At 36.1% G+C, this 14,881-nt stretch overlaps 1 protein-coding gene across 4 annotated transcripts in view; it reads left to right on the top strand.

Moving 5' to 3' along the window:
* The first annotated feature begins 8,748 nt into the window (after positions 1 to 8,748).
* Positions 8,749 to 14,881, top strand: part of TP63 (tumor protein p63) — a 266,584-nt gene continuing 260,451 nt past the window's right edge. For 3 of the 4 annotated variants that reach the window (XM_004038198.5, XM_019024803.4, XM_004038203.5), the window contains exon 1: positions 9,140 to 9,351. In XM_004038198.5, coding sequence (XP_004038246.1) covers positions 9,290 to 9,351 — 62 coding nt within the window. In that variant the 5' untranslated portion in view covers positions 9,140 to 9,289. Of the gene's footprint in view, positions 9,050 to 9,139; positions 9,352 to 14,881 lie in introns of those variants that run through there. The other variant, XM_063704457.1, reaches the window with a different exon arrangement.

The following is a 14,881-nucleotide window of genomic DNA, read 5'->3' on the forward strand; positions in this document are numbered from 1 at the left end:
CTGAGGGACATGTGCTGGAAACCATGCATACGTAGGACTCTGAGATTTTTGACTGTGCACAAATGTATTATGAATCTTTTTGAGAGTCAAAAGCAAAAATGTGGTCATAAATGTCAGGGAAATGGGTTAATTTGAGATCAGATCCTGGCTCTAGCACTATCTGGCTGAATGATTAATGCAGAGTCACCAACTATCTCTTCCTGTGTGAAATGCAGTTAACCTAACTTGGTTCTTTCCTAGGGTTTTTAGTAGTTATCTAAATAGGTAATGGACATAAAATATTTAGTAAGTGGCAAGCTGTATAAAAATTCTGGTTTTGAAGATGCAATATAAAGAGGAGAGATCTTTGTTTTATTTATCTTTATTTTCCTAAATCCCGTCTCAACACCAGGCATACCATAGGCATTTAATTAATGTTACTTCATTGAGTGGATGAATTCAGGTTTGGGAGTTACAGCTGGGTCCATTACAGGCCACAGTGGCTGATGGTTATTTCATCGTGTGATTGTAAGTTTGTTTCTTAAGCCGTCTGAGTCTTAGCTTCCTCACACATGAAATGGAGGTAATGACACCACTTGTTCTAGCCATCTACTTCGCATGACAGTTGAGATGTTGCAATGAGATAATGTCTGTGAAAGTGTTCTGTACGATAAACCACGATACAAAGCCTTGTTATTTTTAAGTCATTCTGATTTCTAAGATTTTTTTTCTAAGTAAATGATCTCTAGATCTCTAAATTTCTTTTTAACTTTCAGTATGGCTAATTTTCAAAAAGAGAAATTGATAAATGTCTCTCTAGCCCCTCTTTTGTGAGCTGTGTTCCCTAGGTAAACACTATATTTCAAGAAGCTACACCCCCAAAAGAAATCATTTTGCCATAGGCTTTGAAATATACACATTGGGCTTTTGTTTTTTTGTCTCAATTTCATCTCCTTGCCTTCCAGAAATTGTGGCTTTTATGACTTCCTGATGATCAGTACCAAATCAACAAGGCACAAATCTGTGAATCTATGTCTGAAAGAGAGGTTCAGCAACAGCTGTCTTATGGGCTCAAACTAACCAAGGGAAGGTAAATAAGAATGCTTCATTTTATTATCTCCCACCTACACGCATGCTTCACGAATACTGTAAACATATTCTTATTGCATCAGTCCTCATCAGGTTACCAGATATTTCAAACCAAAAGCCCAGCAGGCAAACTGATCATTAGTAACTTGGGGTCACAGCCATGCCATAGTTATCCTTTTGTCTATGAAGTTAAAGATGATAAAAGGAAAAGAAGATCATTCTTGATTCTACTGGGATCTATTTGAGCGTAGGAATTGGATTTTGTTGATCAACTTGCTACCAATGGCCCCTAGCACACTGATGGGGACACAGAGGAGGTAGGTCCTAAAAGAATATTCATGTTGAATCCACTAATCAGCTATCAAATCAATGAGTGCTATGTAGTCTTGTGAGAGAATCACACTGAAACCCCATTAGAAATTTAGGTCCCATCACAACATCATTCATTGTAATATATTTGCAATAAGCAATCAACCAAATGCATTATAATCAGAGACCAGACACACTAAAGGTCAATTTATTTGGAAGACTCAGTATGTATTATGCTTCCCTTTTATTCTTTCAAAACCTAGAGTGTGCTGTGTGTAACAACAGTCAAAGCTATTATTGTGGATAAAAAATAAATAAATATAAGTCCTCTTACACTGGCTGTTTAGAAGTTCACAGATAAATTCACGGCGCTTTAGCACAAGTATGGAACTTCACATTATACAGTTTGTGAATAAACACTATCTTTGATTTTTGTCTTATTTTACTTACCATTGATGTTTATGCTGAGTATTAATTTCCTCATATACCTACATATGTTTTTGAAATTATTTAGAAATCCATAGTTATGGTAAAAAGCATATATTAATGCCATGTACCATATTAACTGCTTTGAAGTGTACGGTTTCATAGTGGTAAATATATTTACATTCTTTTGCAGCAGATCACGTAAATTTTTCATCTTGCAAAACTGAAACTCTATACTCATTAAGCTACCTCATTACCCTGTCACCCCCACCCCCATAACTTTACATATGTGTGGTTTTTAATGTTATAAGTATTTCACAAGCTAACTCAAATCATTTTAGAACAAAGTGATTTTATGTAGATAGAATAATAGATGAATCATATGTCAATATAGCCTTTAAGAAGTTTATACTCATGAAATCATAGACTCTTGAGGTTGAACAGAAGCTTTAATATAATATATAACAGCCTTTCCTCCTGCAGCCCCAATCTAAGGCTTGATAGAGATACTTGCTGTTTGCAGCACTAGCCCGTTTATTTTCCTACAGACACAAGAATAGTGAGAAATTCTATTTCATGCTTTCTCATCATAAATAAGCATATAATATGTGGTGCATTTATAATTGCATATGATGAATAATAGAGAGGGGGTTTTGATTAAATATTGATGATATTAATTTCTCCACTCACATTTTTCATGGTTGGTAAAAAGGGAAAAGCATTCACTTACTTCCCATGCCAATTACTGTAGGACATATTCATATCGTGATGTAGTCTCCAGCCATAGTTGAACCAACACACATGGGTAGGAGGTGTGTTCTTGGAAGCCATTCTACACCAGGATGAGTAGCAATAATTTAGCTATACGTAAATGTAACTGCAAAACACATAAATGTATCCTCTCAAACCCAAACTAAAAGTATTCCCTATTCAAGTTGCTCTTAGTTGGACCCTAAGAAATCCCACAGCCACTCCATCACAACTCTGTTGAGGTAAAAGGTGATGAAAGGAGTATTGGAGTAGAGATGGATAATAATATTAAAATATTGCAGATACAGTATTTCACATTTGTCTATGTTACAATTTATGACAATGTAAACATATTGCTAAGGTACTTCCCTGGACCTTGGAAGGAACTCTGCAAATCTTGACATTTAAATGTTTTAGGTTCACAGTAAATCTGAAAGAAGGCCTGGGGAAAACCTGTTGGTAGGCTTTAAAAAGAGAGCAATTCCTGATATGATGCTCTGAAATGGACACAGCATCACTTTTGTGATATTTCTGCCAAAAGTGCATTCAAACTAAACTAAGGTATTATCTACAAATAACTGGCCTGTGCTTTACAAAAATATCTGTGTTATGAAACACAAAGAAGACTGGGAAACTGTTCCTAATTAAAAGATACTAAAAAAAAAAGGACAACTGAATGCAACATATCATCCAAGATTTTTCCTTGGTGTAAAGGGCATTATTAAGACAATTGTCAAATCTGAATAAGCAGCGTAGAATAGATGATATTTTATGGATATAATTTTTTAATTTCAATAATTGAACTGAGATCATGTAAGGTATTTCCTCATTTTAGGAAATACACACTGAGACATTTAGAGTAAAGGTGCATCATATCTGCAACTGACAAATGGTTCAGGGAAAAAAAAAAATCTGGGGAATGCCAAATAAGGACTTCCTGTGTTTCTTTCTTTATCTCCCACTCACGTGAGCTTTGAGCAAAGGAGGGGTGGGAGTGAGGAGCAGCCCCCACACAGCTGTTCAGGGATGTCTGGAAAAGAAGCCCACCCACATTGCTTCTGGACACTGGGTGTGACTTGGAGGGTATCAGGTTTGTCTGTTAAAGAAACTGCCAACCTCTTCCTGCCCCAATTGGCCTCTGTTCCCTTGCATGCCCTCTGAACAGAAAAGTGCCCCTTTCCTTGGGACACTCCCTTAAGGCATCTTCTTGACATTAACTTAACTATAAATGTTTATTTGATGAATTTCAGTGACCTGAAGAGAGATGGAGGTCAAATCAGAAGAAGCACATGGCTAAGGTTGCAATGCACTTGCTTTTTCATTGAATTAAAGTCATTCGAATACCATTCAGTTTACTTAAGTTCTAGGCCCAGCTTTACTCCTAATCGATGTCAGACTGTAGCAAATATTAGGTCCAAAGCTGGAAGAGTTAGCAGGATCCTCCCCATGACAGAACTTTGGCTTCCACTTTACTAAAATAGAGATTGTGTGGTTGAGCTGCAGCTATGTACAGAAAAGTGTCATACAATTAAAAATCACCAAACTCAGTCTCTTCAATTTGAGCAATAGTTGGTGAATTTACTCCACCACCTCCTCTCCTTGAAGGTTCTTTCCTGCTCTCCTCACTATAAATGCAGGATGACCTGGAAAGGCTAGGACCTGAGGTTCAGTTACCCTGACACAAAGGAATTCAGTTTCTCTGATCTCATAGTCACAGGCTGCCAGAGCTCTACGGAACATGCAAGATCATCTGCTTTAAGCCTCTTGTGGTGGCATCTGTTGTTTTCCACTGCCCTGTACCTATTGCTCTTTCCTTGGTTAACAGAACCTTTATTTTCTTCTGAAAACTCTCTGTTCAGTCATGGTAGGGCCATCAGTCCAGATGATCAGGCCTCTCCTGGCCAAACATGGCATCTTTCTTTTGGGAATTTGAATCTTAACCTGAATAGCTGAAGTTCAAAAAAAGCTGTTGAATCTGACTTACGCCTACAGTGGCTTTGCGAAGTGACTGTCCATTCCTATTTCTTAAGTCCCTGAATTTATAATTTATCCTGGTTACAGCCCTTTCTGAGATGTGTGTTTTTTTTTCCAACTGTCTCTTATAGTCTGTGAATTTTCATATTTCTTTTCATACATTTTCATGTTTTGTTTTTTTGTTTGTGTGTTTTTTGGCTTTAGGTAGGCAGAATCAGTTTCTATTGTTTATACCCAAGGAATCCTGATTGATACATCCTTCCCCTTTAAAAATAAAGTATCTAAGGCTCAAAGAGAGTAGGCTACCTGCCTAAGGTCTGGGAGTAAGTTAGTACCAGAGCTCGTACTAACCCCAGGTTAGCCAACTGCTTTACACAACGTTTGCCCTCTCCTTCAGAGTTATAGCAGTCTTGGAAGAAAGAAGCTACTATTTTGCCAAAGACCTCAGGAGGACCAAGAACAAGTTCTGGGATATGTGATGATTGAGCTCTTAAAAAGTTTGTTGGACTTCTGGCCATAATTGTGTATCTAAGACCAGATTTCGTTCTTAATAGCTAAACAAACAAACAAGAGAGATCCACAGGTTCAGCAGCTATAATAAGAGTGAATTACTGATACAGTTGACAACATGAATATATCTCAGAAACCATGGCATCAATGAGCAAAAAAAATCCAGACACAGAAGAATACATACCATATGCCTGCATTTATGTGATATTCTAGCATTGTATTGTCCAACATAGTAGCCAGTAGCCTCACATGGCTATTCAAATTTAAGTTGATTAAAATTAAGTAAGAATAAAAATTTAGCTCTTCAGTAGCGTTAGCCACATGTAGCTAGTGGCTACCACATCAGACGGTGCAAATATAGAATATTTCCTTTATAACAGAAAGTTCTATTGGAAAACAAATGTTCTAGAAAATATACACATAATCTATAAAAACAAAAAGCAAGTCAGTGATTGTCTAAGGCCAGTGGTGAGGGGAGATAGATTGCAAAGTGGTATGAGGAAAGTTTTGGGGTAATAGGGATGTTGGAATCTTGATTGCGATGAAGGCTACTCGGTGTCTAATGTGTCACCTCCTCAAACGGAACACTTGGAATTGGCGAATTTCATTGTATGTAAATTATACCTCAATAAAGTAACTCTAAGAGGTCAAGTGTTTTGTGGAAATTATTTTTAATCAGTTGCAATACTTATTATGAGATGATTTTTGCAAATACATAAACATGTTATTCATCCATTGTGCAATATTTTTGCTAGCCCCTGAAAACACAGAGATGAATTAGAATAGCAAGCCTTCCCTCAAGCTGTTCACAATCCAGTACAGGAGATGAGTCTATTCAAAAATAGCTAGAATCCAGGAAGAAAGTTATAGGTGACCTTACACAAAAAAAGTGCAGATATAATTATGTAGGACAGTAGAAGTGGGGAAGGTTTCTTTTATGTGGAAAAAAGAGGGAGAATTTTTGGTCTTTGAAGGATGAGCAAGATGTGAATATGCGCAGATGGAGTTTTAAAACATTCCTGGTGGAGGGCAAAATATGATCCAAGGCACAAGAGCAACCAGAAAAATATGCAACCTAGAGGAAAGTGCATGAAGGGGAGCAGTTGTAAAATAATTTTCATGAATGTAAGTGAGAAGAGTTTGTATCATAGACACCTGAGTTTGGCAGAGTGCATGTTCTTGGCTCCTAGGAGTCAAGAAGAACAAAGTGTCCCTTTCTCCTACATTATGCTCAGTGGTCCAAGTCCAAAACACCTTTCCTTCCTTAAGTACTTTCTTCTCCCCTCCATACAAATCTAAAGTCTTCACAAACATCATTTAAACAGGCAGGTCATGGTCAGAAAGGCAATTGCTTTTCCTAGACTTCTATGTACGTTATTATATTACAATTTCTGCCTAAAAGACTCAAAGTCTTGGAAAAGTTTCCACCTTGCACACCAAAGATATAATTCATGCATTTGTATAGTAACCCTAGTCCCCTAAGAGAAGAAGGATGAACTATAAATATAAGAGGCAATTATGGTAATCATAATATAATTGCCACTTATTTTTCACTTGATCGTGTATGGTTGCATGCTATTGGTGTTCTGTTGAATTCTAGAGAGTTTGCCTCTTTTTCCTGGGTCAACTCTCGCCATTTATTTCCATAATGCAATAGGAGCCAATCTTTTTCATAATTATTTATTTAAAATTTGTTGCCATTTAATTTCTGTTCCTCTTAGCTTAGTAAATTTAGGATTTTTAAATAACAACTATTGAAATCATGACATACGTTTAAATGATATTATTTAAATACGTTAGGCTATAAACCTTTTAAATTTTTTAAAAAAATAGATGAGTGTGGTAGCTCATGCCTGTAATCCCAACACTTTGGGAAGCCGAGTCGGGAGGATAGCTTGAGTCCAGGAGTTTGAGACCAGTCAGGGCAACACAGCAAGACCCCATATCTAAAAAAACAAAACAAAACAAAATTACCTGGGTATGGTTGTGCTCACCTGTAGTCCAAGCTACACGGGAAGCTGAGGCAGAAGGATCACTTGAGCCCAGGAGGTTGAGGCTGCAGTGATCCATGATCGCGCTGCTACACTCAGTCTGGGTGACAGTGCAAGAAGCTGTCTCAAAAATAATAAATAAATGAAAATAACTTTTAAAAAACAAAAATTAATTAAATTTTAAAAACACAACACACTAGAGATGTTTGCAAATTGATTATTTGGGAGTCTATATCCCTGGAAGTTAATTTAAAATATTTAGAAGAGTTCTTCCTCACTTCCTAGAGACGTCAAATTGTAAATATCAGAGCTAGAACGAACACTAGGGCTCGGCACTCCAAAGTGTGGTCCGAGGACCAGCAGCATCAAGTAACCTGGGAACGTGTTAGAAATGCAGAGTCTCAGGCCTCACCCCAGACCTACTGAACCAGAATCTGCATTAATAAGATTTCTAGGTGCCTCACGGGCACATTAAAACTTGAGAAGCTCTGCACTAGAAATCTTCACTCCACCTTTCATTATAAATGGAATCACTTGGCTGTGGTCACAGGAAATTGATTATTTTTAATTTCAGAACCTTCTATTTAGGTCATCTATATTTGCTAATAGCAGGGAAGAAAGCCAAACTCTTTAACTGCAATTAACAAATCTATAATTAATTAGTTAAGCAATCTTCCCTTCAAGTTTTACATTTTGTGGAGCAAGCTGTTTGATTTGGCTGGGGCTCAGGCCGGCCTGTTTGTGAATTTCACAATTCACAGATGTTAGCCGCTCTCGGGCTAAGTAAAGGAAGAGAATGTCAAGTTTTAAATAGCTTCTCCCTTCCATCCTGGCTGAAGCAACAAATAAAATATTTTTATGAAACACATTTTGAGTTAGATTTACTTACAGGGAAATGTCAAATTTCTCTGAAAGGGCTTTAGATTGTCTCACAACTTTGACATCTACTGATGTCACCTGTTTACAGGTGTGTCCTGTGATTAGGGGGTGAAGGGAAGATGTGAACTCGCCATGTTAGTGACCGTTAGATACACAGAGTGGTTTTTTTTTCCCCCTGTTGGAGTCTATCCTAATTTAGCTTCTGAATCATATTTCATTCAATTTCCAAATCCACAAAACCAGGATAAGTTTACAGCCCATATTCAGAAAGGAAATAAATTATTTTGTGTGTAGACTTTCCTGATATTACACTGATTTGGGAATATATGAACAATTTTATGGTTTCCTTTCGAAGTAGGTCAAGTCAAAGCAAAACCAAAACCAGCAAAAATTGTAAGACATAAAGAATAGAGTGGAGCCGACTGAGAGATTAAAATAAACTAGAATATTTTTATTAACAGGCAATTTGAAATAATTTGTGCACTTCAAAGTATTCTACAATAATATATTATTTCCAATTTTAATATCTTTAAGAAAATTACTATATTATATGTAAGTACATGTGCATGTGTTTGAGGTAGGATATTTAACTCAGTAAAGGTTATTTTCTTTTATTCGGGTCAGGCAAAGCTTCTAAGGGGATGTGAAAGGGATATCTCTTTCTCTTAGCTGAGAGGAAGAGTGAGTTCTAAGTTAAATATAATCAAGGAATTTCCCTGTCTTTGCTATTTGAGATTGTGACCACAACAGGCGGTTGGCTGAAAGGGAAACTGAAGGGCGGGGAGGGAGGGAAATAGATGAAAAAACAAAACAAAACAAAACTTCCCTAAGCAGCTCTACAAAACATTTTAGCCCCAGAAATAGTCACAGAAATCCTCAAATCAAACCAGTATCCAGATACAAGGAAGTGTTATGTAGCTGGAGCAGGGTGGACACTCATCAGCTCAGTTCAGTTACAAAAGTCCAGGCTGCTGAAATTAAACTCTGATGCCATTCATGCCAGCATCCAATCACGACAGAGATCAGAAGTTCAGAGATGCCTCCAGCTCCAAATTGCCAACAACAAGTGTGGCTACTATACGTCAAGGACTCTGAAGCCGTGAGAGAGGGGGAAGAACAACAGTAGAGAGGATGCCCAGCTGGTAAGAATCGAGCGTTTATGAAGTTTTAGTCACTTGATGAATCTCATTGGCTAAAATCAAGAAACGCTCCGCCTCTTTGCAAATATGTGTGAAGGGGAGAAGTGCCTAAACTTCTATGTCTGATAGCATTTGACCCTATTGCTTTTAGCCTCCCGGCTTTATATCTATATATACACAGGTATATGTGTATATTTTATATAATTGTTCTCCGTTCGTTGATATCAAAGACAGTTGAAGGAAATGAATTTTGAAACTTCACGGTGTGCCACCCTACAGTACTGCCCTGACCCTTACATCCAGCGGTGAGTTTGAATGTGACATAACTTCTCTCAAAACTTAATTGAAGTGCCTTGTGTATTATGAATGTGTCAGCTGTGTACAAAGAACAATTCCTCCTTGTTTAGTGAGCACAGTGATATTATTTTGGACTTTCTGTGGACTTAAAGTGGTCTGTGGACATATTTTCTGAATGTCTTTTTTGGTTGATATTTGGATCTACAAAGTGAAAAAATTTGAAGCGAATCTTCCCATTTTAAAAAATTATCACGCCATTTAAGAATGTTTAAAATATATTATTTGCCTTGTTCAGCACCTACTCACTCAATAAGAAATTTCACTGGGCAGGGATATAATAATGTATGGATAATCTTCAAGTCAAAATAAACATCAAATAATTTTGATTTATACATTAAGAAATAGATAACTAGCCATTGTTGTACCAAACAGATTGTGGCTTGTCGTTGCATTTTATAAGGAATATTTTTTGGTATGTTTGATAATGAAAATCTTTTGACAAATCTGACTTTTAAAGCTTGTGATTGTAGTAAATTTTATTTAGAAACATTTGCCTAGTACTAAGAGAGAATATTAGTGAGGGTGCACAATTGTGTGTGTATGTGCTTCAAATTAGACTTTGCTATTTTTAAACTGGTAAATGAAATCTGAACAGTGTTTTTCCAGTCATAAAGTTATGGGAGATATTCAAGTCATATGTAGCAATGTGATGTTAGTTTAACAGCATGAGATTTCGTACTTTATTTTATAAGACTAATGAGAGAGGTCCTTTGCGTGTTGAAAATGGTGAGGTTACAAAGGGTTAACTTGCCATTTACCACCTGTGTCTGTTGGAGCTTGATACTAGAAGCAGATTCTGCTCTCTCTGGGCAGGACTCACTTACTGTAGACTAGTAGAGTGTGAAAGATGTGTGATCTTCCTTTAGCATGATTTGCTACAACGTAGAACACTAATGTGGGCTATGTAGATTGTTTCTCTTCCTGTGAGGTTTCTGGTGGGTTGTGTGAAAAGGCAGAAGAGAAAGAGCAAGGCAGAAAGAGAAATAGAATAGAGGAGATAAAAAGAAAAGGGTGAAAAAAGAGAGAGGGGAAGCAAGTTTGGGGTCTCCAAGGTTTCAGTGGAATTTGTTGGTGGTGGCTTGATTCGTGTCTTGCTGTTTGCCACAAACAACAATATTAGCACAAATAAATGGCTCTAGGATTTATGTTCTTGTATAATGTGAAAATTAGATTTAGCTGCAGTTGGGGATTGGGTTGATTAAAAAGAAAAACACCAAAGATTTTCTGGTTCTCAAAATTGTTTCTAATCTCAAAATTATCTATTCCATTAAACATCTTTGGAAATAATAGTTCTAAGAAGATAATTGTGATGAAATAGTAACCGTGTAATGCTACTCTTGAGGGCATCTCTCCTAAACTAGGTACTTGGAACCAGGGAAGCTTTAGAAGAAACTTCCTTCTATTGACTAATAACCCACACTTCAATCCTGCATACCTCTCTAGAAGCATTTCTAATGATAAGAGAGGCCTATAAATATAAAGAAATAGAGAAACTACTTTTTATATTACCTTGACGATCTATTAGTTCATGAAGCAAATGTCATCTCAGTTTTTGACATACTGTAATATTCTAAGCAATCATAGTATTTTTGTTTTTTTTTTTAACCTTTATTTTAAGTTCAGGGGTACAAGTGCAAGTTTGTTATACAGGTAAACTTGTGTCATGGGGGTTTGTTGTACAGATTATTTCATCACTCTGGTACTGAGCCTAGTACCCATTAGTTGTTTTTCCTGATCCTATCCCTCCTCCCACCTTCCACCCTCTGAAAGGCCCCAGCGTGTGTTGTTCCCCTCTATGTGTCCATGCGTCGTCATCATTTAACTCCCACTTACACGTGAGAACATACAGTATTTGGTTTTCTGCTCCTGTGTTAGTTTGCTAAGGATAATGGCCTCCAGCTCCATCCAAGTCCCTGCAAAGGACATGATCTCATTCTTTTTTATGGCTACATAGTATTTTTAAGTAGTTTTAAATTTTCCTAGAATGCCCTGGACTTTAATCATGGTGCCTGATACTTTTGGGGAAGGCAGGGGGGCATGTTGAGAAGCTGTGAGACTATGGTTCAGAATGGCCAGGGAGCAATTATTTGCCTAATAAATAATTTTAGGCAAGAATGTGTACTTCTCATTTGTAATGCAAGCTTAACCAGCAAAAACATTAAGGTGAAGAAACATAGTCTTACTAAGCATCTGCTCTGGGGAAGACACTGCAAATACAAAAACGAATTAGATGTGACTGTTACATTCATGTATTTAATGTTGTAGTACTTATATATTTAATCTAAAATATATTTTCCTCAAATATTTTAACTGTTTGTCATGTGTTTTAAGGACTGAATTATTACTATTTTCCAACCTTTATTACTTAGTGAATAAACAAGTGAATAAATGAAATATCACTGAAGGAATTAGTATGATAATGTATATTGTCAAAGCAAGGATCAAACAATATGTTCTTTGATACCTCATGAGTAAATGGGTTTGAGCTGGTTTTTCTAAGCAGACAACCGTTGTAGTTCTCGGTTTACAAAAAGCTATTTTAAGAAAGACCAAATTTAATCATTCCATAATCATAGTCATCTACATAGTTAAATTTGTCTTTACTGACCTTGTGTTTAGAAAGAAGTTATGAAAGTTAATTTTTTAAAGAAAGAACAGGATATCTTGATATTTTTAACTCCAAGCTACCTTAATTTATGAATTCCCTTACAGAATAGAAAAAAATGACAGATGTTATCTTTTATTACTAAATGTTAATGCCATTCCAAAAAAGTGTTTAAATACATGTTTCAAAGGATGATGGTAATCATTCTCTAAGTTAAAATTGGGACTTCATCCTCTGTTTTTTTCCTTTCCACTTAAACCTATTACCATATTGAGCATTTAGTTGTGCCCTGATGTTAATGCTAATTTACTTTAGTCTTCGCAAAAACTTTTCTGAAAACCAAAAAGGCAGTTAACATCTTAGAGCTTATTAAGTTCCCCTTTTGATAATATTAACAATACAAAGAGGAAAAAAGTTGGATAAAATCACATTACCATTTGAATACTAACTTAATTTTTAAAATATTGAACTATAGATGAAATTATAAAAGTTCAGTAAATAAGTCAGTGGGTTCATTACCATTAATTTATGAATAGAAACTTGTACACAATAAATTCTGTTTGTTGTTTATTTTGTATTAGGTGAATATTGAAAATGAATCTAAAATTTAGCACTTCAGAAGATACATCCTTGTTAATTTATTGTTTGGGCTAAAACTTGGGCAATTTTCCATTCTTTCATTTCTAGAATTTCCATCTACTTTGCAAAATTTATTTTTTAACAAAGTAATTTTAATAGATTAAATTCTTTCAAAGTATTTTTTCAAACAATAAACCAGTTAAAATGATAAACATGAATCAAAATTAAATTTTGAAATTATGTGATCACTGAGGGCTAAAAATTAGAGAAAAGTAAACATCATTTCAATTTGAACCACCAGTAAAATATTTTGTATTGTTTTTTCTTAGTCATCCTGTATTCCAAAGAAGCATCGAACTATTAAAATACTATATGGATAATACGAAGTGTGTTTTTTGTGTGTGAATTACATATTTGTTGTGAATTTTATTCTTTACTGGTGTAAAGGTCAACTTTATTAGCTGTACTTTCTAAATATATCCCAAAAGGAAGAGTGATGACAATGAAGTTACAGTGGAAGATCATTTCATTTGTAAGATAAAATCACCTAAAGGCAGATGCAGCTCTGTGTTGGGCGTCCTTCACTTGCTCCTCCACATCTGTTCTTTTTCTTTCTCATTCTTTGCCTCAAGAAGCTGCCTCCTGATAATTGCTTTAACAGGTCTTTTCTTCTCTGGTTTCCTGTTGAATTCAACCAGCAGCAATCTCCTGCAGGAGAGTGAAGTTGGAATATTAGTTTCCCTGGCTGACTCCCTGTTGGTTTTTGGCTAAAGCCTGCAGATCCTCTCAGAGGCCCTTGCTGCAGGTCCAAGTCCCCTGACTTTGAGTAGTTACTCCCTCCCCTTCCTTTTCTTCAAGCTTAGGAGGAGTAACCATTTCCCGCCATTTCTAATTCTAGGGATCCACATCATATTCCTTACCCCCTCATTAAACTTTCCTCAATATCTTTTTTCTTGCCAGTATCATGCTCTTTTTCCTGCCAGGATCATGACAACTCCACACATTAAAAAAGTATGCCATGATGTTGTTTATGCACGTAAGAAGACTTCCAAAATAATTGATATAGCAATTAATAATATAATATAATTTTTGATATGAGGTAAATGATGAATCCATCCATTTCAATGAGCACACTGGCTTTTAGCCATCTCCGTAATCACTAAGTTTCTCTGACTGAAAGGAATGAGCCAACATGCTACAGTCTGCATATGTTGTTTATACACAGTTGTTTATACACACTTTTAAAGAAGTATTAAGTTACAGTTTATCTTCAGCATCTAATATATCCATCAGTTGTAATCAAGAAAAAATTTTTCAGTCTCTAATGAATAAACTTCAAAATATATTTATGACCAACTGTGGTTAGCCAAAAGCACAATGCTGCTCTATTTCTGTGCGCTGCGTGTAAGTGGTGAGTGCGTTTAAATAGCAGAGAGTCATCTTAGCAGAGTGCACAAAGGATTTGCAAAAGATCTGAACTGTAGTAAGTAAACTCCACCACTAAGTGATTATGTGACCTTCATGAAATCACTTAAGCTATCTAAATCAAAGTTCCTCATGAGTTAAGTAGGGATAAAAACCTCTCATTTACTGTTCACAACTAGAACTTTGAGAAATAAACTCAGCTCAACTCTGAAATATACCCCTTTAGTGTACGGTAAGTTCTCACTGAACGTTATTGATAGGTTCTTGGAGATTGTGATTTTAAGCAAAACCGTATGTAACTAACGAAACCAATTTTACCATAGGCTAATTGATATAAACAACAGTTAAGTTTCTATGGCATATTTCGGGTCACAAAACCGCCACCAGTCTTCTAAATATAGACCCACAAGATTTCTGATATTAAACATTGAGATCCATGTGAGCTACACATGTATTTAAGAAAGATGAATACAAGGAAGTAAGATAATTATTTACCCAATTTTTGGTGAATCAGTGAGTGATGGTCACAGTGGTAGTATGTTAAATCAAGGAATAAATCTTTGCAAAGCAACAGTTGTAAGGAGCACCTCTTAACCACCACACAGTTCAAAATCAAATGAAAATATAGCAGGCTTACTGAGCACTTTTTGACTGCATCGTTTATCATCATGTATTTTATGATTATCATAGACTTTATGAATTTTTATTTTACAATAATGTATATTCATTCCTTTAACTATTTTCCAAGCTGGTTATTCCAGTTCAGGGTCTCAGGGCCAGAGCCTATCTCAGCAGCTCAGGGTGGAAGGTAGAAACCAACCCTGGACTGGATGCTATTGCATTGCAGGACACACACACACACACACACA

The sequence above is a fragment of the Gorilla gorilla genome, chromosome 2 (genome assembly GCF_029281585.2).
Source record: "Gorilla gorilla gorilla isolate KB3781 chromosome 2, NHGRI_mGorGor1-v2.1_pri, whole genome shotgun sequence".
NCBI classification, from domain to species: domain Eukaryota; kingdom Metazoa; phylum Chordata; class Mammalia; order Primates; family Hominidae; genus Gorilla; species Gorilla gorilla.